The 27,500-nt window shown below is 45.3% G+C and overlaps 1 protein-coding gene across 1 annotated transcript in view; it reads left to right on the forward strand.

Annotated features, from left to right (window-relative positions):
• CAMK1D (calcium/calmodulin dependent protein kinase ID) overlaps positions 1-27,500 on the forward strand; it is a gene marked incomplete in the record, with an annotated part of 231,385 nt that overhangs the window by 96,321 nt on the left and 107,564 nt on the right. The window contains 1 exon segment of the mRNA XM_087722389.1: positions 1,968-2,098. Within this exon segment, the coding sequence (XP_087578515.1) occupies positions 1,968-2,098 (131 nt within the window).

Raw genomic sequence — 27,500 nt, forward strand, 5'->3', positions numbered from 1 at the left:
AGGCTCTGGGAGGGCCTTCTGGAAGTTCTGGAATTCCAGGAACGGGTCTGTTTCCGGCCTCCGGAGGACCTCCAGAGGCTAGGGGAGGATGCTTTTGCCCACTCAGAAGCTCGAGGGAAATGCCTCTCCCGCACCGTATGCAGGAGGCTGAGTAGGCCACGCCCACCATGGCCAGGCCCACCCAGCAACTGGGCAGAGAACCGGTTGCTAACATTTTTCAATCCCACCCCTGTTTCCCTCCCCCCTCCATTTTTATCCAGAATTTGATGGCCACCAGAAACCATAATGAGATCAGTCAGTCCTGAAGGACATCAACCCTGGCTGTCCTTTTGCAGGACAGGTGCTGAAGCTGAAGCTCAAATACGTTGGCCACCAGGTGAGAAGGCCCTGATGTTGGGAGAGATGGAAGAACAGCAGAGGAAGAGATGGTTAGATAGGGTCATCGACGCAATGAACACGGATCTGGGCAAACTCCAGGAGACAGTGGAGGACATGGTGGCTTCATGTGTTATGGTCCATGGAGTTGCAAAGAGTCCAACATGACTTAGCAACTGAAAAACAGCAGCAACAACAAGCTATAATGATGTCCTACATGCCAGGACATTAACATATGTTGAAACAACTGGATTACTTTTGTGTTATTTGCTTGATGCTATCATGGTATGTTTGACATCAATTATGGGAACACCCCTCCCTCCCCTCCCCTCCCCTGTGTAGGGGTTGCGTCTACTATGAAGGAGAACAGGTAAAATAATTTTGTTGTGTCACACACACAAAATGTTGATAGCTGCAATTGTCAAATAGCATGCCTATAAATTTAAAAAAAAAGAGAGGAAAATGTGCCCCTTTGCTCTATATCTACATCACAATTCAGCACTGGAATGACATCTCACATCTGGTTGATTGACTTTGAGCACAGGAGAGATACATTGTGGGAATGTATCCCTCCGTCTGGGCTGTGGGTCACAAATCTTGGTTGTCTGACTCAGACAGAGATAAGTCTTGATATGGAATGTGCTCAGAAATTTTCATCCGCATGAGATCACTCCAGGTTGCTCAGCCAAGTCTGGAAAGGATTGTTGTGCAAAGGTCCTCCTGATCTCCAATCGTAATGGTATGCGGAAACGTTGGAATTTATTGTTGGAATATATTTCTATGCAACAACTACAGTAGTATTCAGCCAGTATATGATAGTGTTCTATGATATATACTCTATGCTCTTTTGTTCTAAGCAGAGTTTCCTTTTTCTAGTTGCAGTTAAACAGTTGAGCAGTAAAGCACATGGTGACTGTACCCCTTTTTTTTTTTTTGCTCTGTGGTGCTATATATAAACAGAATTTCTGACAGGAAATGACCTTGGGAGATCAAAGGAAGAGCCACAGACTAGAAAATATTGAAGCAGTTGCAAATGGTAAACGTCTTAGAAGAGACCGCAACTATTTCGTGTTTGTAATCCGCCCGGAGTCCTCCGGGATTGGGCGGCATATAAGCTCATTAAATTGCGAATTGCGAACTAGTTCCTTGGAGCTCTGTGGAGATCCTCAATAATCCAGGCCATCGTTGTCTCAAAGGTGCTTTTTTCTTCACAAGGCCAGTAAACTGTTTTGTTTTTTTTTAATTTGGGGAAGAAGGAAAAGAAAATGTTTCACTTCTCATCCAAGAAGCTTCATCAGTTCAGATGACGAGGGGAATGGAAGGATAGGTACTGACAGTTGAGACCAGATGGTGGCCTGGCTGGGGAATTCTGGGAGTTGAAGTCCGGACACCTTCAAGTTGCCAAGGTTGAGAAACACTGGTCTAGAAGATTTCTGGGAATGAACACAACGTGCGCTGCAAGATTTTTTCGATCGTGTGGCTAAAACTGCATTTGGTGCTGAAAAACACCGATCAGGATCTTTACGTTCTGCTTTCAGCGCAGTCGAGTTGAAATATATATTTTGTGTCCCCCCCCCCTTTTTTTTTCCAGGGGTGCATTTTCCGAAGTCGTCCTGGCTGAAAACAGGAGCAGTGGAAAACTGTTTGCAGTGAAGTGCATCCCCAAGAAAGCCCTCAAAGGGAAGGAAAGCAGCATAGAAAACGAAATTGCAGTCCTGCGAAAGTAAGTACCTAAAATATCACTTATTGGGACTGCGATTGTTCTGACCAATTTTCCTGCAAGATACCAGAGGCGAACCTTTCACCTCTGCTGGACAGATGTTCTCACTGAGTTGGTAGGAAGCTCTACACACATGGGATTTTAGGTTGCCGTGATGGGCGTGCCCTACTCAGCTTCAAGCGCCATGGTGGTGGGGTGTTTTCGCCCTCCCCAGGCTCCAGAGGTGTCCCTCAAACCTCCGGGAGGCCAAAAACAGGCCAAACATCTGCATTTTGATCATGTGACCATAGGAAGGCTGCAACAGCTATGTCTGTAATTTTGAGCAGTTATTAAACTAACGGTTGTAAGTCCGTGTCTACAATCACCTCCAATAGACCGATTAGATCCCACAGATTAGGCCTCCTCCGAATTCCATCCGCCGGCCAATGCCGACTGGCGACTACCCGGAGGAGAGCCTTCTCTGTGGCTGCTCCGACCCTCTGGAACGAGCTCCCCGTGGAGATTCGAACCCTCACCACCCTCCAGGCCTTCCACAAAGCCCTTAAAACCTGGCTGTTCCGACAGGCCTGGGACTAAAGAGCTGTTGCCCCCCCTCTCGAATGGTATGACTGCTGTGTGTTTTTAAATTATGTATTGTTATGTTTCGTCTTTTATTTTTTGTCTGTACCCCCCTTCCCTGATTTGAGTTGTGAGCTGCCCTGAGTCCCCTTCAGGGGAAAAGGGTGGCATACAAATATAATAAATCAAATCAAACCTGTTTTGTGTTTGGAGGCTCTGGCAAAGGGTTCTGGGTGGGCTACAGTTTCCAAAACCTGGAGATAATCTGGAGAGGTCTTCTAGGGTGAGGCAAGTCCCTCTTTCCTTTCCTAGTTCATATTTCAGGAAGATAAGTATAGGTATCCTATTCCTCCGCTAATTTCGAAGCTTCGAATGGCATCCCTGCAGGAGGAGTGGTGGAACCTGGAGGTGGAGTTAAAAAGAGGCATCAGTCTAGAATCCCTATGTAGCCACAAGCAAACTGAATCCAACTTGAATTCCATCAGCCTTATGTAATTCCTAGGGGTTAACCATGAGTTGAGAAGATTCCTGCGCATGGGCTTTTAGCAATAAATCCATTTAATTGGACCATCACGTGTGGATTTCCAACCTGAGAATCCCTCAGTTTTTCCTAACAGCAAGATTCAGGGACCACATTCTTTTTCAAGACACAGGAGTTCCCATAATTTTGGAGTTCCATCTGTTGTTTCCTATGGTTTCCAGGCTAAGCCCAGGGTCAATCTCCCAACAAGACCACACTGTTATTTCTAAGGCATCGTTCTGACTTCAGGCTCCCTGAGACAGTAAAAAGCACACACAATCCCCAAAACCCTCTTTTTATTTCAAAGGCTGTGAATTGTATTCATTCACAGCCCCTAATGAGTCCCAAATAGTTTGTGAAGAGTCCAACAGAAGTCTGCCAAAGTCTTTCGGGATAAGGCTGATAGCTTATCCCAGCTTTATCTCCCTTGAAACGCTGCCAAAGACCTAATTGGCAATTAGCTTTGCAAGGCCACATGAGCACAGAGTCAAAACGGAGTTTCAGAATTTAAACCGACCAGCACGAACGAAGTTGCTTCCTGCGAAGGCTCATGTCCCTTTGCTCCTCCTTTATGTCCTATGGGAGGGGCCAATCACCTCCAAGCCTTACTCCTGAGTCGCCCCTTTTGCCTTAACTGTTCTTGCCTTCTGGCAGTTCTGCGCATGCGCACACTGGGAACAGGCTCCAACTGTTCTTCTGCCTCACTGATGTCCGACTCCGAAGGCAGCTGAGAACTGCCAGCTGGCCTTCGTCCCCTCTCTCCCTCCGACACAGAGCCCACATCCGAGCCTTCCCCAGACTCCAGGACTTGCCCACGCTCCTCCCCAACCTCCTCACTGTCTGACTCTACTGCCAGCTCCGCAGGCCGCCAGCGGACCTCAATAGGCCCCTCCAAAGTTTTGTCACTTGGTTTTTCTTCCGCAGAAAGATTCTTCTCTTTAAAAAATAAATAAACAAAAAATACATATTTATTCCGAAGAAGGATATCAGGCCGAGGTCAACAATGGACCTTCTACTTATTTGCGGAGTCATTTGTGTCAGGGGGATATTGATTTTTCTCTTGCAAAAGAGGATGTGACTCATGTCGATAGATTTTTCAAGATGTGTGCTCTCGCATATCAATAGTTCCCTTCCATTGTTTTCTTCCTTCCCCTTTATAGGAGACGGATCCATTTATCGGTTTAATAGTCCACCATTTGATCGCTCCATGGAACGGAGAGTTTCTTTCTTTTTCTAAGCATACAACATTCGTTGTGTTTCTCCAAAGTGTCGTTTTCCGCCCTCCTAGCTGGACAACCCATTTTCTCACCTCTCTTGGTGTAAAGACAGGAAATCTGTTCCTCTTGATGGGTCCTGAGTGGGGAAAAAACAGCTCAGAATGTTGGATCTCAACAGCCCTTAGTTGACTTTGTTCATCCTTGTCTGTTGGGAATTCTCCATTTGGTGACCCAACTTCTTTTTTCATCCATCAAGACCTCCGTTTAAGTCTTCATTTCTCCTGCCTTACAACTGGGAACATCCAATTCCAGAACCACTCAAGGATAATACAGAAGAAATCTTATTGGGCTCCCTGGAAGCTTTCTACAAGAGATATTTATTCAGCAATGGAGACATCCCAGAAAAGGTCTTCTGCTGTGCAATATCAAACTTCCATGTTTTGCTCTTCTTCTTCTTCTTCTTCTTCTTCTTCTTCTTCTTCTTCTTCTTCTTCTTCTTCTTCTTCTTCTTCTTCTTCTTCTTCCTCCTCCTCTTCCTCCTCCTCCTCCTCTTCTTCTTCATCTTCTTCTTCATCTTCTTCTTCTTCTTCCTCCTCCTCCTCCTCCTCCTCTTCCTCTTCCACCTCCTCCTCTTCTTCTTCTTCTTCTTCATCTTCTTCTTCATCTTCTTGTTGTTGTTGTTGTTGTTGTTATTCTTCTTCTTCTCCTCCTCCTCTTCTCCTCCTCCTCCTCTTCTTCTTCTCCTTCTCCTTCTCCTTCTTCTCCTTCTCCTACTCCTCTTCTTCTCCTCCTCCCTCTTCCTCTTCTTCTCATCTTCTCTTCCTCCTCCTCCCTCCTCTTCTTCCTCCTCTTCTCCTTCTCCTCCTCCCTCCTCTTTCTCCTCCTCCTCTTGTTCTTCTTCTCCCTCCTTCTTCCTCTTCCTCTTCCTCTTCCTCTTCTTCTTCTTCATCTTCTTCTTGTTGTTATTCTTCTCCTCCTCCTCCTCCTCTTCTTCTCCTCCTCCTCCTCTTCTTCTCCTTCTCCTTCTTCTCCTTCTCCTCCTTCTTCTACTCCTCTTCTTCTCCTCCTCCCGCTTCCTCCTCCTCTTCTTCTTCCTCTTCTTCTTCTCCTCCTCCCTCTTCCTCTTCCTCTTCTTCTCATCTTCTCCTCCTCCTCCCTCCTCTTCCTTCTCCTCTTCTCCTTCTCCTCCCCCCTCCTCTTTCTCCTCCTCCTCTTGTTCTTCTTCTCCCTCCTTCTTCTTCTCCTCTTCCCTCTTCCTCCTCCTCTTCTCCTTCATCTCCTCCTCCTTCCTTCCTTCTTCCTTTCTCCTTCCTCCTTCTTCCTTCATCTTCCTTCTTTTCAAAGCACCACTCACTTCAGCAGAGGGCACTTGTGCTCGACCACGAAGCTCCATTCATGATAACGGAGCTTCCCGCATGAGTGGAAGCACCTTCCACTTGTACCAGTGGAGTTTCACACACGCGTGTAGTTTCACATGCTTGCCCATCTCTCCCAGGGATTTAGGGACCCCTGCTTTAGAGGAATTAAGATTGAAGCTTCAGTTGGCTATCCAACCCTCGGCCTGAATACATCCAGCAAATTCCAGCTGGACTCTGCTGTCCAGTAATATAGATATTTATTCTGTGGCCCTTCCTGGATTGATAAAAAAGCAGACCTTGACTTGTAAATGACCACTTATCCTCGTCTATGATCCTTCTAATTGACCACTTGAACTAAGGACTGAGTAATCTGATAGGCCTATTATTCCCTGCAATTTGAAAGCTCTTCTTGTGTTGACGTAGCTTAAAATCTTATTTGCTTCCATTATTTTCCAGCCCACTTCCTCAGAGAACATTTTGAATGTTCCCTCTGTCTCCTAGGGTATTAAGTACCCCACACATTCTTGAGTCATCTCCTAAGAAGCCAAGATTTCAAAGCAAAGTCGGACGGATTCACCATCCTTTTCTCAGGAGGCCTCTCAATCTTCGCTTTCTCATTTCAGGCATTATTGCAAAGTGTAAAGGCCCAGGCTAGAAATCTTCTGTTCTGGCCAAGGCTTTTTGAGAGCATAAAGCCAACTCCTTGTCCCGGCAAAAACCCCATTTTATTAATTTGCTGTGAATTCTGCTCATTCACCTCCAGCAAAGTCTTTCAAGGGAGGATTCACAGTCACAGACCTTATCAGGCTTGGAGAGCTGCCAGGCCGAGATCTGCAGAACTTGGCAAGGAGCCTTGGAGAGTCACAAACCAATTAAGCAAACTAATTGTCCCCTGCAAACTCCACTCCCCTTTCGCTCCTCTTTTATTCCCTCTGGGAGGGGCTATTCACCGTCCACCTGTGGCCTCACTCCCAATTCGACCCCTGTTCTTTAGCTCTTCCCTTCATCTGGCAACTCTGCACATGCGCACACTGGGAACAGGCTCCAGCTGTTCTTCTGCCTCACTGATGTCTGACTCCGAAGGCAGCTAATGACTGGCATACGTCCCTGGTCCCCCTCTCTGCCTCCGACACAGAGCCCTCCTCAGAGCCTTCCCCAGACTCCAGGACTGGCCCATCTTCCTCCCCAACCTCCTCACTGTCTGAATCTGCTCCCAGCTCCAATGGCCACTGGCGGGCCACAACAGGTTCACTTAACAACTGCAAGGATTCAGTTAACAACCATAGCAACAAAGGTCATAAAATTGGTGGTGACACATTGAACAATTGCTTTGCTTAGCGATGGAAATTCTAGAATTGTAATTGTGGTGGTAAGTCGAAAACGACTTGAGGTTCTATTGAAACAGCTGATAGTCCCAAAAATTTTGAATGTTCTTCTCCTGCCTAGATTTACCTTCTTGTGAACCAGGGAGGAAGGTATCTGCTGTGTTTTCTCGAGGAACTTTTGTTGCTGAAAACCTTACCTGAACCTTGTCTTTGTGGAGCTTCCGAAAGTGCTTTTTCAAGAGGCAACTGGGCTTTCTGGATTTTCTTTGGCGGTTTGCTTCTTAGTCCTGGAAGCTTCTTCAGCTCTGCCTGGATGGTGGGAGAGGGAAGGATTTTTTTTAAAAAAGAAATATTAAAGTATTTTTATTAGTAAAAGAAAAATACGACAACCAATAACTGGTAAAAGACAATACAACATCCACTGTTTCACTTGACTGTGTTTCAAGACATTCCCATAATATCAAAATCCTTATAGGCATCAAAGGTTGGGTATCTTCTCCCCTCCCTCCCTCTTTCCTTACCTTGTTTCTTCTTTCCCACTCCCCTTCCTTCCCTCCCTCCTTCTCTCCTTCCCTCCCTCCTTCCTTCCCTCCTTTCTTTTCCCTTCCTCCTTTCCTTCCCCTTCCCTTTCCTCTCTTCTTCCCCCCCTCCTTCTCTCATATCTTCCCTCCCTCCTTTCCTCCTTCCCTCCTTCCATTCTCTTCTCTTGAGTTCCCTCCTTTTCTTCCCTCCTTCCCTCCTTCCTATCTACTCTCCTTCTCTCCTTCCTTCCCTCCCTCATTCCCTCCTTGCTTCCCTGCCTTCTTCCCTCTCTCCTTCCTATCCCACTTTCTTCTCTTTCTTCTCTCCTTTCTTCTTTCCACCTCTCCCTTCCCTTCTCTCCTTTCTCTTCCTCCTTTTTAACCTTCCCCCGCTTCTTCTGCCTTTCCCTTTTTCCTGTTTCTCTCCTTTCTCCTCTCCATCCTGTCCTTCCTACTACCCCTCGGGAGCTGCCTTGCAGACAGCTGGTCATTTGCAACTCTTTCCGAGGGTCGTTGAGGCCACTTGGAGGTTCATCTGTGTCCTCGGGGGTCCCCTGCGTGTTGCAAATGGGTGTGGAACCTTCTTACGACTGCTGAGAGGACTTTGTGTTGCAGATTGGAGATAGATGATGTCGTACCTCTCCCCATCGGTAGAGAGAGGGGTGTTCAGTTTGGACGCAGATGGTTTCTTTGACACCCCCCCTCATCCAAACCAGCGATCTCCTCTGTCCAAAATGTGGAGTTCCTTGTCTTCAACCTGCCTGCGTCTTTGAAATGCAGGTGGACTGCTGAATTTAAGTCCTGGTGTGTTTGTTCTCCTACGCTGTGCCATGTGTTTGTGGAGTGGCTGTTTTGTTTCCCCAATGCACAGATCTGCGCATGGCTCACTGCACTGTACTGCACATACCACGTTGCTCTGTTTATGTCTGGGTCTTTGGGGTGGGCAAGCTTCTGTCCTAGCGTATTCTTGGGTTTGAAGCAGAGTTCCTGTCTTGTCCTCCAAGATGATTCCTTCCGCCCTCTGCATGGTGGACTTCAGAACCCCTCCAAGTTTATTTTTTTTTCCCTTTTGGGAAGATACAAGTTAAGGGACATTTGCAGCAGGGGTGGGTTTCAACCGGTTCACGGTGGTCCCCACGAACCGGTTGGTCGGCGAACCCGGAAGTAAGTAACTTCCGAGAACGGCGAAGGGCCCACTCGCCCGCCCGCGCTCCTTACCGGTCTTTGAAGGCTTCTGCGCTTCCATGCAGGCGCATGGCACATACAGCGCCTGCGCGAGTCTCCGCGAGCAGCTGGAGAATCGCACAGGCGCTAAGACGCATGCGTGAACTGCGCGCGTGCAGGAGGACGCCGCCGGCCCCGTTCCAACCGAACCGGTTGGAACGGGATTAGCAACCCACCCCTGATTTGCAGCCCATAATATTCCCAGCTCCTCCCAAAGAAATTGTGGGGGAGGGTTTTTTTTGGTCTGTGATCCTAGCGTAATATTCTCCTCTCACACTTTTCTTGTTTCCAACTTAAAGCATACAGTATTTTGTCTGCATTTGTTACAGGATTGTACAATTATTTGGCTGGGTACAGTTGATCCACAAATCTGTCAGATTCTAATAGGCCCCTGCTTATTTTTAGTCTGGTTTGTCCTTTTAGCACTGCCATGAATCTTGTCACATCATAAATAAATGGTTTAACAACCCATTTCTACAGATAAAATGAAACTTAATCGGTTGAAATCTTAACGGACACTTACATCATCATTTACTAATCGGAAATGGCTTCCCGTCTCCTTTAGCCCAACCTGAGTCTGGACAGAAATAATACATAAGCCATATCTCAGTCAGCAGAGATATTTAGTTGATATTTAATACTGGAGACCTGCAAGATAATCTGTTTTCACAGCAAATATAATACACTCCCAAATCCATAAAAGATATAATGTAATCAGCGGTGGGTTTCACATTTGGTTACCACTGGTTTGCCACACACACAGGCACACTCATTTCACGGGCCAATAGTGGGTTCTGGATCCCGTTGCAATGGGGCCCAGCGTCCACCACATGAATGCAAGCAGTGTGTGCATACCCACGAGCAGCACGCATATGCGTACTTACCACCCGTGACGCTCCGCGATGCCTCCACGACACTCCAGCTGCTCCGCAGAGCATCGGGCAGGCGCCGTATGTTCCATGCGCGTAACCCCCATTGAGCTCAAATACCGGTAAGGTTGACCAGGACTTTGCGGTGTCCCTGCGACCAGCAAGGTTTTGTCTTCCCAGTCACCGTCTCTTCGGGACGGTTTAGGTCCTGCCGGACCGTCCAAGGGCAAAAGTGTCATTGGCGGACTCGGACTGTTGAGTCCGCATGATGTACCGTCATGACGTTGGCTCCTACTCGTACTTACCGCCTACGACACTCCACGATGCCTCCACGACAGTCCAGCTGCTCGGCAGAGCATCGGGCAGGCACCGTATGTTCTGTGCGCGTAACCCCCATTGAGCTCAAATACCAATAAGGTCAACCAGGACTTTGCGGTGTCCCTGCGACCAGCAAGGTTTTGTGTTCCCAGTCACCGTCTCTTCGGGACGGTTTAGGTCCTGCCGGACCGTCCAAGGGCAAAAGTGTCATCGGCGGACTCGGACTGTTGAGTCCGCACGATGTACCGTCGTGACGTTGGATCCTCCTCATACTTACCACCTACGACACTCCACGATGCCTGCACGACAGTCCAGCTGCTCGGCAGAGCATCGGGCAGGCGCCGTATGTTCCATGCGCGTAAGCTCTGAAGAGCTCAAATACTGGTAAGGAGTGCGGGTGGGCAGGTGGGCCCTCCGGAGCACTGTACTGGAACGGTACCCAGTGTTCCCGGCAGGCACCGGTAAGCCAATCCTGGGGCATACCGGTCGTAACCCACCACTGTCACGGGCGCACGGACGCTTTCTGCACATGCACTTTGCTGGCACGCCTTAAGTGCATGTACCCTCCCTCAAAAACGTGCCTAAATAGGGCAGCATAGAGCTGGGATTGGCGGGCAGGCCCACCCATGATTTCTGCTACCGGTTCGGACAAACCGATCCGAACCGGCTGGATGTCAACTCTGAATGTAATTGAAACGTTACCTCCTTGCTTCCTCCGAAGCCAGCATATTGAATATGTCTGTATTCTTCTTTTAATTACTAGCTGTTTAAATAGTGTGGCCCTGTAAATACAGAACAGGTTGAAAATATCTTAAGGTGAGACGAACTCAAATCGGGGTGTAACCGAAGTAGAGAGAATTGGAAGCTACCTGGCTCAAAACTTAAGAGGAAACCAAGTTCGGGGAAAACCGCACCAACTTCTCGAGTACTCTGAAACGAGAAACGGGCGAATTGAAGCGAGTGGCCTTTTGTGTGTTAAGTCACCGCTTCCTTGGAAACTTGCTGGCAGTTTTAAAGCTTGGATGAGCTGTTTTGCTCCAGGAAGAAATTTAAACCTGGGATGACCGGTTGATGTTTTGGTGTGACTCTCTTTCTGTGTTAAAAGGGGGGAAAAAATCAGATGAACTTGGTGGCTGAGATTATTTTAAAGGCCTGGGGACACAAACAAATGAAGAACAGTTGTAGGATTTGGGTTTGGTCAGTCTAGAGAAAAGAGGGACTTGGGGGGTGGGGGAATGATAGCAGTCTTCCAGTCTTTGAGGGGCTGCCAGAAAGAAGAGGGGGGTCAAACTCTTCTCCAAAGCATCAGAGGACAAGAAACAATGAATGGAAACTAATCAAGGAGAGAAGCAACTTAGAGCTAAGGAGAAACTTCCTAACAGTGAGAACAATTAATCAGTGGAACAACTTGCCTCCAGAAATTGTGGATGCTCCAACACTGGAAGTTTTAAAGAAGATGTTGGATAACCGTTTGTCTGAAGTGGTGTAGGGTTTCCTGCCTAGGCAGGGGGTTGGACTAGAAGACCTCCAAGGTCCCTTCCAGCTCTATTCTGAAGAGCCAAGGTGGCGCAGTGGTTAAATGCAGCACTGCAGGCTACTGCTAGATCAGCAGGTCAGCAGTTCAAATCTCACCGGCTCAGGGTTGACTCAGCCTTCCATCCTTCCGAGGTGGGTAAAATGAGGACCCAGATTGTTGGGGGCAATATGCTGACTCTCTGTAAACCGCTTAGAGAGGCCTGAAAGGCCTATGAAGCGGTATATAAGTCTACTGCTATTGCTATTGATGGAAATAGAAGCATCATTGGTTATCCTAAAACGATGCATTGGGTTGACCATGGTAGTAGAAGCAACAGAGAATGCCCTACAAGCCAAACTCACTCCAATCTCACCTAATATTGTGAAGACCCAGGAACGCCAACAATTGACGTCCAGCTACAATAACAGAGGCTGCATTGTACATTCAGAATATCAGATCTTGCACATTGATAAGTCACAGGTCAATGGTGCACACAGAAAGGCGCACTGTAAATATAACAGGCGATAAATTAACTATCTAATATTATTATGAGGATAGCTGGGAACCTGAAGCCGGCTCACCCTTTGTCCAAAAGATATGCGCTTTTTGGGGGGGGGGGGTAACAATGGAATTCTTAGATAGGTATACTCTTAAAAGGAGAATGTCTGTACAATTATTAATATGAAAGACGCTTATTGGAATGTAATTATTATGCCATCAATATTAAATGGTGTTTGCTCAGACGCTGAAATACACCACGTAAACCAAGTGGAAGGGTAAAGAAGGAGGGAGAGAGGGGATTGGAAAGAGGGAGGTAAAAGGGAGGAAAAGAGTAGGAGAGAGAGAAGGAGTGGAAAGAGGAGAGAGAAGGAGAGAGGAAGGGGAAGTAGAGAAGAGAGGGATGGTAGAGGGAAGAAAGGAGGTAGGGAGGAGGAGCGAGGGAGAGGAGAAAGGGAGAGGAAAGGAGGAAGAGAGGGGATAGGAGGGGGGAACAGACGGGAGAGAAAGAGGATGAGAGAGGGATGGTGTGGAAAGAGGGGAGAGGAGAACAAGGGGAAGTAGAGAAGAGAGGGATGGTAGAGGGAAGAAAGGAGGTAGGGAGGAGGAGAGAGGGAGAGGAAAAAGGGAGAGGAAAGGAGGAAGAGAGGGTTAGGAGAGGGAAACAGATGGGAGAGAAAGAATAGGAGAGAAGGCATGGAAAGAGGAGAGTGGAAGGGGAAGTAGAGAAGAGAGGGGTGGTAGAGGGAAGAAAGGAGGTAGGGAGGAGGAGCGAGGGAGAGGAGAAAGGGAGAGGAAAGGAGGAAGAGAGGGGATAGGAGGGGGAACAGACGGGAGAGAAAGAGGATGAGAGAGGGAAGGTGTGGAAAGAGGGGAGAGGAGAACAAAGGGAAGTAGAGAAGAGAGGGATGGTAGAGGGAAGAAAGGAGGTAGGGAGGAGGAGAAAGGGAGAGGAGAAAGGGAGAGGAAAGGAGGAAGAGAGGGTTAAGAGAGAGGGAAACAGATGAGAGAGAAAGAATAGGAGAGAAGGCATGGAAAGAGGAGAGAGGAAAAGGAAGCAGAGAAGAGAGGGGTGGTAAAGGGAAGAAAGGAGGTAGGGAGGAGGAGAGAGGGAGGAGGCAGGGTGGCGGTAAAATAGGGCATAATATGGTGTATGGAAGCAGAAGATCAAATGATAGTAGTTAGGGGTTGATGGTAAGAGGAACTGATACAATATTGGATAACACAAAACAGTGTCTGTTCAGATGTAATCGTATACTTGTGGTTACTTATATGAAAATTAAAAAAAAAAGATTTAAGAAAAAAGAATGGCGGGCAAGAACATCCTTGCTTTTACTCTACTGATCTTTGATGAAGGTTGTCACGTGGGAAATGTCAAGAACCTTTCAAATATCCCTGGTTTCTACTGGAATCCATGGCAGGGGACCATTCTCCTCGGAGGAGTTAACTGTTATTCCCAAGGTGTCCAACCTCTGAGACTTTCACGCCTAGATGTTCTCCATGCTTTCAAAGCCCTGGAAGTTGATTCAGGACCCAAAGCAGGATCTGAAGAACTATCTGATCCTAAAGCAATCCAGAGCCGGTGTGGTGTTTCTTCCTGAAATTGGAGAGTTGGGGTCTTTCTCCCCTTACAGAGAATCCCCAAAAGGCAAGGGATCTCATTCATCGGTTCTCTTAACTCCATGAATAAGAATTAAGGTAAAGGTTCCCCTTGCATATATGTGCTAGTCGTTCCCGACTCCAGGGGGCGGTGCTCATCTCCATTTCAAAGCCGAAGAGCCAGCACTGTCCGAAGACATCTCCATGGTCATGTGGCCAGTATGACTCAATGCCAGAGGTGCATGGAACGCTGTTCCCTTCCCACCAAAGGTGGCTCCTATTTTTCTACTTGCATTTTTTATGTTCTTTCAAACTGCTAGGTTGGCAGAAGCTGGGACAAGTCCCGGGAGCTCACTCCATTACACGGTGCTGGGGATTCGAACCGCCAAACTGCTGACCTTTCTGATTGACAAGCTCACCGTCTTAGCCACTGAGCCACCACGTCCCAATGAATAAGAATTAAAAAGAAATTTAAAAAGCAGATCAGATTCTGCCAGCAATTAATTTGGGTATTAATATTGAGGCCGGGGGCCACATACCAAGGTAAACAAAAGCTTAGAAAGAGCCGGCTAGCATTTGTTTTTCCCTCGGGCGAGGAGGCAAACAGCAGTTGCGATGACTTTCTACCTTTCAAACCTGCCGGACAGAATCTCGTACATTTTAATTGTTTAAAAGCCAAGCTTGCTCACAACACCCCTACCCCCCATCCCTCGAGGCCTCCCATCCCTGAATTTCCTGGAATGGCTGCGTAATCGCCTATTTGCTCGAGTGGAGAACATCCCCATGGCGGGTACATCACAATATCGTTAGAGCTCTTGAACATCTGACAGCATGAAAGGAATCAGATGCACAAAAGGGATTTAGAAATTTGACTAGGCTGTTTTCGGAAAGTCCATGAAAGCTTTGCGTCGTTCCCGCTGGACTGGAAAACAAGCTAATCTCAGCAGGTTTGAGTTGTTGTTGTTGTTGTTGTTGTTGTTGTTGTTAGTTGCAAAGTGACCCATCACAACATTCCTCCAGGCCTTCCTGTCCTCTACCATCCTCTGGAGTCCATTGAAGCTCACGCCGGCTGCTTCGGTGACTCCATCCAGCCACCTCCTTCTCTGCCGTCCCCTTCTTCTTCTTTTGCCCTCCATCGTTCCCAGCATGAGGCTCTTCTCCAGGGAGTCCTTCTTCCTTCTCATTAGGTGGCCAAAGTACTTGAGAAAGATAGATAGATAGATAGGTAGGTAGGTAGGTAGGTAGGTAGGTAGGTAGATAGATAGATAGATAGATAGATAGATAGATAGATAGATAGATAGATAGATAGATAGATAGATAGATAGATAGATAATAGGTAGGTAGGTAGGTAGGTAGGTAGGTAGGTAGGTAGGTAGGTAGATAGATAGATAGATAGATAGATAGATAGATAGATAGATAGATAGATAGATAGATAGATAGATAGATAGATGTTGTGAGTTGCAAAGTCATGTCCAATCCATCGTGACCCCATGGACAATGTTCCTCCAGGCCTTCCTGTCCTCTACCATCCTCTGGAGTCCATTGAAGCTCACGCCGGCTGCTTCGGTGACTCCATCCAGCCACCTCCTTCTCTGCCTTCTTCTTCTTTTGCCCTCCATCGTTCCCAGCATGAGGCTCTTCTCCAGGGAGTCCTTCTTCCTTCTCATTGGGTGGCCAAAGTCTTTGAGTCTCCTCTTCAGGATCTGGCCTTCTAAAGAGCAGTCAGGGTGGATCTCCTCTAGGACTGACCGGTTGGATGGCCTTGCAGTCCAAGGGACTCAATGCAGGAGTCTTCTTCTCCAGCACCAGAGTTCAAAGGCCTCCATTCTTTGGCGCTCAGCCTTCCTTATGGTCCAACCTACACAGCCATCCATGGCAACTGGGAAAACCATCGCCTTGGCTATACACACTTGTGTTGGCAGGGTGTTGTCTCTGCTTTTTAGTCTGCTGTCTAGATTTGCCATCGCTTTCCTCCCCAGGAGCAAGCTATGTGGTATTGTGGCAAGGTTTGAGTTAGCTTTTGGGAACGAAGTTGTGGGGCGGGGTGGAATAAAGTACAATTGTGGCCCCTGATTGTGAAACTTTAAAAAGGTGCATCTTCTCCAAAGTTGCACAGGAGTTGCCCCACTTGATTTTTAAATATGTGCAACAGCCATTTTGTGTACTGTCTCCTGGCCCCTAATCCAATTGTCCTGGGCTGTTTTGTTGTGATGAAAGAAATGTCCTTCTGGGTTCGGCTCCAAAAAGACACTGGAGACATGGAGGCTGCTTGGAAAGATGGTTTATTGTTGGACAGGGCCACATGGCTTGAGCCCTGAACAGAAAAGGTGATCACATGCTTCATTGTTGGTGGAGAAGAGAAGAGAATGGCTGAGGGAGGGGCTTGCTAGGCTTTTTATAACCTGTTCAGTCCCACCTCTCTGTTTCCTGTTCCTGTGTAAGAAATGTATTCTGATTGGTTGTCAGACTCCCATGGTGCCATGCAGGGGGCTACTCTCTAGGCTGTGTTTTGAATCCAGGTTTGGTTGAGTTCTCAGATGCCATGTGGTCAGTTGGGGCCAATATTATCATGCTGTCCTGTAGCTGAAGTGGAGAAGTCTTTATTATGTAAAGTGGACTAGCTTGGCCTTCTTAATGGCCCATTAACAAAGTGGGGACGGGCATGAAGCTATTCTGTCTTTTAAAACATGTTTCTTTCTTTTCACATCCAGAGAAATATTCTGCCTTTTCAATATTTCCTAGGATATTTCATTTTTCTGGGAGAGAGGGCTGGGTGATAACTTCCTGCAGTTGCATAATTGCTGTCAGGACCGTCCGATCTAATCGATGTTGGTCGATGAATTAACCCCCATGCTGAAATGGTTCAAATATATTTTCGGTTTGCAAAGACAGAAGCCTGCGGCTTTTAGTGTTTTTAAGGATCGCTTAATAGAAGCATCTAATCAAAGGAAACGATGACGAATCCCACTTAAAATCTGGGGTTGACTGGCTCAGTTTTCATTAAAACGCTGGATGATGTAGCAGCTTCCCCCCCCCCTGTAATAAAAATACCGGAAGGTTTTATTGAAACTGGAAACATGGATTCTTAAAAAGCAATTGCCATCACAATGCTTCTGATTTCTTGTTCAAATATTATTAACCGTGTAACTTAATCAGCACAGCGGGTGTTTCTCTTGAAACAGGGTGGTTGGGTAGCTTAGCTGCCCGAGGAAATAAAAGCAGAACATTTGCAATCTTCACAAAGACAAACTTAATTTTCAGTTTCTCATCTTGTCAAGCAAGACAGATGCCGAATGGGGAAACTCCCCGCAGCCAACACGCCCTGGGACAATTTATTTATTTTATTTTATTTTTATTAGGAACTACTATGCACAAAGCAGCTTATTTTTATTTATTTATTTATTATTTTATCAATTTCATATATACATTCACAATTATATGATCTCATAACTGTTATTAATAATATGTATTTATAACAATTTTTCCCTACAGTTGACAATATACTTGAAGATTGCTTTCTTAACATCCCATAGATCCATCTTATCTTACAACGGTCCTACTTCTTCTTCCCTCTCTCCCTCTTTCCTTCCCTCGTTTCTTCTCTCCTACTCCCCTTCCTTCCCTCCTTCTTTCCCCTTCCCTCCTTCTCTCCTTCCTTCCTTCCCTCCTTCCTTCCCCTTCCCTCCTTCTCTCCTTCCTTCCCTCCTTTCTTTTCTCCTTCTCTCCTTCCTTTCCCCTTCCTTTCCTCCTTCCTTCCCCCCTTCCCTCCTTCTCTCCTTCCCTCCTTCTCTCCTTCCCTCCTTCCTTCCCTCCTTCCTTCCTTCCCTCCTTCCTTCCTTCCCTCCTTTCTTTTCTCCTTCTCTCCTTCCTTTCCCCCTTCCTTTCCTCCTTCCTTCCCCCTTCCTTCTCTCCTTCCTTCCCTCCTTCCTTCCCTCCTTTCTTCTCTCCTCTCCTTCCTTCCCTCCTTCCTTCCCTCCTTTCTTCTCTCCTTCTCTCCTTCCTTCCCTCCTTCCTTCCCTCCTTGCTTCCCTCCCTCCTTCATACCCCCCCTTCTTCTCTTTCTTCTCTCCTTCCTTCCTTCCTCCTCTCCTTTCCCTTCTCTCCTTCCCCTTCCTCCCCTTTACCCTTCACCTCTTCTTCCCATTCCTCCCCTCTTTCCTACTCTTACATTCCCTCCCAATTCTTCCTCTGGGACAATTTAACAGGTCCATTTTAATTATTTAAAATTAGTAGGGATTATTTTAATCTTTGCCTGCTATTCGGTTTCTCGTTTTGCATCTTCTTTAACGATTCTTTCCCACCGTTTCTTTTGATATTAGCGTAATTCTTGCCCTGCAGCCAGTTGGCACGTTGGAAGGGGAAGACTTTAAAAACCCCAGTTTAAGTTCGTCCATTGGGATCCAAAGGCTAGCACAGTAAACCTACAGATCTTATGCCTGATATAAATATTTAAATCTAAATCTAAAACATTGTACAGAATCTGGCAGTAGAATGGACTGCAGGGCTGCAGAATCTACCGATTTAAGTAGCAACAGGATGTTGTGAAATGAGTCGGAGGATGAGGGGTGACATGAATGCAGTGTTCCAATATTTGAGGGGCTTCCCCAAAGCAGAGAGGGAGTCAGTCAACCTGTTCTCCAAAAGACCAGAAGGTGGGACACAAAGCATCAGATGGAAACTAATCAAGGAGAGAAGCAATCTGGAATTAAGGAGAAACTTCCTAACAGGGAGGAGAATTAACCAGCGGAACCTCTTGCCACCAGAAGTTCTGGATGCTCCATTAATGCAGGTTTTTTCAGAAGAGACTGGACAGCCACTTGTCTGAAATAGTATAAGGTTTCCTGCTTGAAGGAAGGAAGCAAGAAAACTCCCAGGGTCCCTTCTTCCAACCCTGTTATTCCATTCAATTCTGGTTTGACAACTTTCTAGTACTTTGCAGGCAAAATATTAACCTTGAGAGGCTCCAGATCCAAAACTGCCCTAATTATTAGGAAAACAATTTGCAATGCTTGGATAGGTTTTGGACATGTGCAAAGGCTTTGATTTAGCAAAAGCTCAGCTCTGGAACTAGTGTTTTTTAATTGATCGTTAGAAGGAAGTGACTAAGGGGGAAAGAGACAAAGATAAGAGATTTATTCTTCAGAAACAGAAGAGGGCTTTAGATATTCCTGATAGCAGCCACAAGATTTCCTGTGCTTTTTTCCCCCCCTATTTCATCAGGGCGGGTCTTTTAATGAGTCTCATTTTCAGCAAACAAAAAATGAGGAAGTTTTGCTTTCTGTAGTAGATAATCTTCAAATAAACATATCTCTTCAGGGGGGGAAAAATGTTCCCTCTGTGTTGGTTGACATCTAGTGACAAAGCAGAATAGTTCAGCAAACTAAAATGGATTAAAACGATGATCTCTTGTTGATTCTTGAACTTCTGGATGGTCGTTACACAAATATCAGCTTGGCTTTCCCCATAATCAACTATCCTCAAATCTTGTGCAGGGCTGTCCAAACTTGGGAACTTTAAGACTTGTGGACTACAACTCCCAGCATGCATGCTGGCTGGGGAATTCTGGGAGTTGAAGTCCACAAGTCTTAAAAGTTCCCAAGTTTGGACACCCTGATTTTGTGCAACCTTGCACAAAATGGGAAGGGTGAAGAGATCCCTACGGATGAGAACGTGATGAAGAACATATTAGAATGTGCGGAAATGAATAGATTAACGCTTGCAATGAAAGGAAAGGAAGAATCTGATTATTATTATTATAATAACATATGGGAGTTATTTTATCCATGGTTAGAGAATAAATATGAAAGTAACATATTACGAAGTTAAATGAGTTAAGAAGAGAAATGTTGTAACGGTAGATATATTAAAGTTTAAAGTATTAGTATTAAAACAAGAATAGATATAAATATATAATGAATATGGTAGTAAGCTTTAACTATTATGACACAAATGTTTGTGCCCAGACAACACACTGTTTAATAAATGATGAAATGTTTGTATTAAAAGAAAAAGAGAAAAACTTTTTTCAGAAACAAAAACTATCCCAAATCCTTTGCTTGGCATCTTCCTTTGCAAAAATAAATAAATCATAAAATGTTGTCGAAAGAGATACACTAGGAATACAGTTAACTTACAAGCAGTTCATTTAGTCACCAAAGTTGCAACGGGGCTGAAAAAAGGGACTTATGGCTGTTTTTCACACTTACGGCGGTTGCAGCATCCTACGACGCAGCGGTTAAAGTTAGAATTCCAGAGGTTTATGAGTTCTAGTCCCACGTCAGACATAAAGCTAGCTGGTTGGCTTTGAGCCAGTCACCCTCTTCACCCCTTGGAAGAAGAGAATGGCAAGCCACTCCTGAACACGTAGCCAAGAGAGCTGCAGGGGCTTGTTCAGGCAGTTGCTAGGAGTGACTTGGAAGGCACAAGATAAGCATGTTTGAACAACAATACATGGCAGGCTGAACATTCATACTTTGCCTTGAACTGGGAAAGGGGCAGATAGATAGATAGATAGATGGATGGATGGATGGATAGATAGATAGATAGATAGATAGATAGATAGATAGATAGATAGATGATAGGTGGGTGGGTGGGTGGACAGGGAGAGGGAGATAGATAGATAGATGATAGATGATAAATAGATAGATAGATAGATAGATAGATAGATAGATAGATAGATAGATAGATAGATAGATAGATAGACAGACAGACAGACAGACAGACAGACAGACAGACAGATAGATAGATGGATGGATGATAGGTGGGTGGGTGGATGGATGGACAGGGAGAGGGGAGAGGGAGATAGATAGATGATAGATAGATAGATAGATAGATAGATAGATAGATAGATAGATAGATAGATAGATAGATGGATGATAGGTGGGTGGGTGGATGGGTGGGTGGGTGGGTGGGTGGATGGATGGACAGGGAGAGGGATAGATAGATAGATAGATAGATAGATAGATAGATAGATAGATAGATAGATAGATAGATGGATGGATGATAGGTGGGTGGGTGGATGGATGGACAGGGAGAGGGAGAGGGAGATAGATAGATGATAGATAGATAGATAGATAGATAGATAGATAGATAGATAGATAGATAGATAGATAGATGGATGATAGGTGGGTGGGTGGATAGGTGGGTGGGTGGGTGGGTGGATGGATGGACAGGGAGAGGGATAGATAGATAGATAGATAGATAGAGATGGATGGATGGATGGATGGATGGATGGATGGATGGATGGATGGATGGATGGATGGATGGATGGATGGATAGATGGATAGATGGATAGATGGATAGATGGATAGATGGATAGATGGATAGATGGATAGATGGATAGATGGATAGATGGATAGATGGATAGATGGATAGATGGATAGATAGATGATTGGTGGGTGGATGGATGGACAGGGAGAGGGAGAGAGAGAGAGAGAGAGAGACAGACAACACAGACAGACGGACAAGGAGGAGGAGGGAGAGAGAGAGAGAGAGAGAGAGCACTGATGATGTTACTTAGTTGGGTCATGAAACGTCTGTAAGAAAACCACCAAGCTCAGAAAGTGCCCAGCCTCTTCTGTTCAATCCTGAGCGTTACATATCCTCTTCCATCATCTCCCTGTCTCAGAAAGCAGACGAGGGACTGAGTCCCCAATGCCACCATTTGGAGACCCGGAGGGGTTTGCTAAAATCCGTACCCTCCGGACTGATGGCCCCGAAGCGTTGGATGGCTGGATGATGGCCTCCACGCTGCGCGCGGCCTCCCTCTTAACTTCGTCATCGCGCAAAGAGGGTTGGTGTGTGCAGGGCAGCCTGCCTGTGACTCTTCTTGGCAAAAAGCACCAAGTGAATTTTCTCTCCTGCCAACCGGCAGAAGGCAAAGCGTGGCACGGAGGGGACTCTCTGGAGGGGCAGGCGAGAGGCCGCTGCTTAATTAACACCGGCCTCCTTGCCCTGCGAAATCCCTGCAAGGACTCGCTTGCTTGATGGGTGAAGGTTTTTTTGCCTGGCCCTGAAGCAGCTGCAGTGCCGCTTGGCAGATTTTGGTGTTTTCTTTTAGTCAATTATGGCTTGGATTTTCAGAAAGGTCCTTAAGGGTGGAAGTGCCAGCTTGTGTTTGATTCACCCTGAATCCCAGAGTTTCCAATTATTTCCAAAGATTTGCGATGGAGGCTAAATCCGCTTGGTTTGGAATAGAAGGGAAGGGAGTGGGAACAGAAGACGGGAAGGGAAGATAATGGAAGAGAGAGGGAAGGGGAGAGAAGAAGGGAAGGGAAAAGAGGAGAGGAGAAGAGACAATATAACAGAATAGAAGAAGGGAAGGGAATGGAAGACAGAGGGAAGGGAACAGAAGAAGGGAAGATAATGGCAGAGGGAAGGGAAGAGAAGAATAGTGGAGAGTGGAGAGAAGAGGAGACATAACAGAATAGAAGGGAAGAGAAGAAGGGAAGATAATGGAAGACAGAGGGAAGGGAAGAGAGGACAGAGGGAAGAGAAAAGGAGAAAGAGAAGAGTAGTGGAGAAGACAGAGGGAAGGGAAGAGAAGAGAAGAAGGCAAGGAAAGGGAAGTTAATGAAAGACAGAGAGAAGGTAAGGAAAGACAGAGGAAGAGAAGAGAAGAGACAATATAACAGAATAGAATAATGGAAGGGAAGACAGAGGGAAGGGAAGAGAAGAAGGGAAAGGAAGACAGAGGGAAGAGAAGAGACAATAGATCAGAATAAAAGAAGGGAAGAGAAGGGAAGAGAAAATGGAATAGAATAGAATAGAATAGAATAGAATAGAATAGAATAGAATAGGTTTTATTGTCACTTTGAACGTACACTAACTGGCATACAGTTAGAAATATAACACCTAAATGTAAAACATCCAAATTGTGAAGGGGAAGAATAATGACATTCCTAGCATGCTTTGTCGAGTTTTTTCTGCAAGGAGATCTGGGGTATTAAATCTCAAATATATTCAGGACACGCAGGGTTGAAATAGGTCTGCAGCTGAATAAACACTGAGAGGGATTTGCTGTTAATACACTGACAGTATTTTCTACCTTATCATCTACAGAGAATCAAATGTTCATAAGATCTCATAAGGGGAGAAATAATTTGACTATTATAAGGAATTAGTGCAAGGGTTATACAGATACTCCTCAAACATTCACTTAGTGCCATTCAAAGTTAAAACGGGGGGGAAGCAACTTATGACCGGTTTTTATACTTACAACCATAGTTGCAGCATCCCCATGATCACATGATCAAAGTTTGAGTGCTTGGCAACTGGCATGTACTTACGACAGTTTCACTGTCCCAGGGAGGGTCACATGACCACTATTTGTAACCTTCCCATCCGGTTTCTGGTAAGCAAAGTCACTGGGGAAAACCAGATTCGCTTAACAACCAACCACTCCAGTGATTCACTTAATCACCATGGAAAAAAGGTCATAAAATGGGACAAAATTCCTAACAACTGCCATGCTTGGCCGTGGCCAGTGTGTGGCTCATCTGGCCTGTGGGCTGGGAGTTTAGACATTCTACTCCCGCTCCTCGCCAGAAAAGAACTCTGTTCCAACTGCCACTTGGGCATGGGCTTGTCCAGCATGTGACTCATCCGGTCTGCAGGCTGGGAGCTTAGACATTCTACTCCCTCTCCCCACCAGAAAAGAACTCTGTTCCAACTGCCACTTGGGTGTGGGTGGTGGCCAGCATGTGACTCATCCGGTCTGTGGGCTGGGAGTTCAGACATTCTACTCCCCCTCCCCGCCTGAAAAATGCTCTGATGCTAAGGAGTGAGACTGAGGGAGAGAAGGGGATAAGATAGGAGAGGCCTCTGTGGGGCAAGCCCGAGGGAGGTAAGGGGAGAGGAGAAATAAATGGGGCCAGCTCTGATCGCATAACCCGATCACATAATTTCATAGCGGAGCACGGGTATCCAGCTAGTAATTATATAAGGATGAAGTTTCATTTCTGAAGCATTGTATCTGTTGTTTCTCATTAATGAAAGCCTTGAGTTACAATGAGTTACTGCTGTACTCGTTGGTAGCCAAAACACCATTAATTGACATTTATAGCAAACTAGCCTAGATCTTGTGATTTTCTTTGTTCTTTTGATACGGAGAAGGACGTCTTCTCCGTATGCCATCTGTTCTCTGTTTATCTAGGGAACCACAAGAAAACACCAAAAAGGCTGATTAGAAGCCAGATGCCCTAACAGGTCATCCATTTTCGCCTACGCTTGCTGACAAATTTATGTTCACATGCTCCTTAGCTCTACCACATGCTCAGCTGTCAAGCATAAATCATGGCGAATTTCTTCAACATCTGCTTTTCTATTGATTAAATTACAATACAGTTGGAATACAGCAATATTGTGTTGCAGCTGCCAAAAAAGCCAACACAGTTCTAGGCTGCATCAACAGAGGGATAGAATCAAGATCACGTGAAGGGTTAATACCACTTTATAATGCCTTGGGAAAGCCACACTTGGAATACGGCATCCAGTTTTGGTTGCCATGATGTAGAAAAGATGCGGAGACTCTAGAAAGAGTGCAGAGAAGAGCAACAAAGATGATTAGGGGACTGGAGGCTAAAACATATGAAGAACGGTTGCAGGAACTGGGTATGCCTAGTTTAATGAAAAGAAGGACCAGGGAGACAGGATAGCAGTCTTCCAATATCTCAGGGTTTGCCCCAAAGAAGAGGCAGTCAAGCTATTCTCCAAGGCACCTGAGTGTCGAACAAGAAGCAACGGGTGGAAACTAATAAAGGAGAGAAGCAATTTAGATCTAAGGAGAAATTTCCTGACAGTTAGAACAATTAATCAGTGGAACAACTTGCCTTCAGAAGTTATGAATGCTCCAACACTGGAAGTTTTCAAGAAGAGATTAGACAACTATTTGTCTGAAATGGTGTAGGATTTCCTGCTTAAGCAGGTGGTTGGACTAGAAGACCTCCAAGGTCCCTTCCGACTCTGTTATTCTATATTCTAATATCTAAGCAAGCTAAAAGGAACATCGGAAAGGGCCCATGTTTCCTAAGATGGTGCAAAGCATTATTTTAATTGTCTTCTTGATACATTTCAATTAGAAAGACACTAAAAAAATATATCAGTGCAACAGTCAGTGTGCTTATATCTAAATAAAATCTACGTTTAATCTATGAATGTACAGAACTCAAGAATCCCTCAAACCATGTTTGATTTATAATTTGGTAACAACATTATTGAATTGATAAATTCTATCTCCCCCCCCCATCAAAAAAGGAATGCCTTCTTCAGCATCTGAAAAGTGTAAAGATGGACCAATGTTACTATGTGAGAAGGAAGATATTGATCTGAGAAGGATAATTACAGAATTAAGAAATGGTATTGCTTCATCATCATCATTTTTTTTTTGGAAATATGGATGAATATGAATATTTGAATACTAAATTCAAAAGCACCTTTCAGTTTAAAATATTCAGTGTTTTAGTCATTAATTCAGTAAGGCAGCTTTTAGTTAAAACTTTCAGCTGCATTTTAAATTCTCATAGTCATTAATGCATTAGATATATAATTTTACATGTTTGTACATTTATTGATCTACCATTTCACTGTGCATATTATTAATAAACCTCAGATCTTTTTAACTGATGAGATTCCTAAGGGCAATATTAAATTTCAAAAAAAAAAGCTATAAAAATAATGTCTGTTGATATGTGAAATATTTAATAAAGAGCATTTATAGTTATTTTCCAGTGAAATATTCTCATCTTTCATATTATTCTATGTCTATGCATAGATTAAAAAGGGACGCGGTGGATCAGTGGCTAAGACACTGAGCTTCTGGATGAGAAAAATTGGCAGTTCGGCGGTTTGAATCCCTAGCGCCGCGTAACGGAGTGAGCTCCCGTGACTTGTCCCAGCTTCTGCCAACCTAGCAGTTCGAAAGCATGTAAAAAAAACGCAAGTAGAAAAATAGGCACCACCTTTGGTGGGAAGGGAACAGCGTTCCGTGCGCCTTCGGCGTTGAGTCATGCCGGCCACATGACCACGGAGACATCTTCGGACAGCGCTGGCTCTTCGGCTTTGAAATGGAGATGAGCACCGCCCCCTAGAGTCGGGAATGACGAGCACATATGCGCGAGGGGAACCTTTGCCTTTTATACAGGGATAAACCAACACAATCTCTATCATGTTTCAAATCATAGGATGATTATCTATGTGATTTTTTTTAAAATATTCAAGTATAACTCATCTGGTGCTCTTTAATTAAATTGCGTCAACTGTGTGATTTATTACATGGAACATCCCTGTCATAATTAATCACAGTTAATTAAAAACATGCAGTTCCCCTTGTTAATTACCTAGTAAATACACCTCCATAAATTTCTGAGATTTTTAGATAAAGAAGGGGAGTTAGCAAACTTTTCAAGGCGATGAACTGATTTGCAACTTGGAGAGCCAGTGGCAGGATGATCCCATACATGCCTTCCTCAATTAAAATTTATTCATTTGTAAAATTTAATAAAACATTGGAAAAGGAACCCTGGGAAGATCAACACTGATAGAGTTGCAGTGCTAGCCGTTTCAGCTTTTCCAGGAACCGAATACAGGTAAAATCCTTCGAGTTACAAGAGTTCATTTAGTAACAAAGGCACTGAAAAACTGAGTTATGACTGTTTTTCACATTTACAATCATTGTAGCATCCCCGTGGTCGTGCGAGCAAAATACAGACACTTGCCAAGTGACTCAAATTTATGACGGTCGCCATGTCCCAGGGCCACGTGATCCTCTTTTGCGACCGTCTGACAAGGAGTGTGGAAGCCAGATTTACTGAACAACCTTGTGTCTAACTTAACATCTGCAGCGAATCGCTTAACAGTTGTGGCAAGACAGGTTGTAAAATGGTGTTAAACAGTGTTTCTCAACCTTGGTGACGTTAAGTCCTGTGGACTTCAACTCCCAGAATTCCCCAGCCAGCTATGCTGGCTGGGGGATTCTGGGAGTTGAAGTCCACAGGACTTAAAGTCACCAAAGTTGAGAAACACTGGTCTTAAAACTCATTTGGCAACGATCTCACTCAGCAACAGAAAGTTTGGGGTCACTTGTGGTCGTAGGTCGAGGTCCAAGCTGTAACTTGCATCGGTGTTCCGTGACGGACTCAAGAATATCCAGTCAACGCGGCGCAATTCCTCCCATTGGTGGTTTTCATGTTATCTTTCGTTATTATTTATCTTCATCCGTTTTTATCTTGGCTTTCTCTGTTCACGTGTGCCTCGCGTGGTTCTTGCAGTTTTGCAGAAGAGATTGTGTTGCGTGCCAAACGAATCACTCCCTGTAACGAAAGCCTGCTTGTTTGTTTTTTTTTGAGAAAAATCCAGGTATCATTTAATGCCAATTTAACATTACGGACGGGCAGCCCGGGAACAATGGTGTATTTATTGCCTAGGAAAACACACTCCAATCATTTAGTGAAATGACTGGCACACCCAGCCCTGAAGATGACAGGAGAGAGAAATGTTTTCTACTCCATCACGTAATTCGTTGGCCCTTTGACCGATGTAATTGTGTGGGACGGTGTGTTTCTTAGCAATGGCTTTGAAACTATTACCAAGCGGCTGGGTAGAACTTTCTGACATAGAGATTCTACAGATGTTTCCTCTGTTTTCATTTCTGTTGTGGGACGTACATAAAATAGAGGACCTTTTGTCTGTAGCATCTGCAAATGTAGTTCCAGAGTAACAGAGATGGAAGGGGCCTTGGAGGTCTTCTAGTCCAACCCCCTGCTCAGGCAGGAAACTGTATCATTTCAAACAGGTGGTTCCCCAATCTCTTCTTAAAAACCTCCAGTGATGGAGAACGAAGGAAGGAAGGAAGGAAGGAAGGAAGGAAGGAAGGAAGGAAGGAAGG

This window comes from Thamnophis sirtalis, unplaced genomic scaffold (assembly GCF_051295495.1).
Source record: "Thamnophis sirtalis isolate CommonGarterSnake01/CBP01778 unplaced genomic scaffold, rThaSir2_p1.2 scaffold_9, whole genome shotgun sequence".
NCBI lineage: Eukaryota > Metazoa > Chordata > Lepidosauria > Squamata > Natricidae > Thamnophis > Thamnophis sirtalis.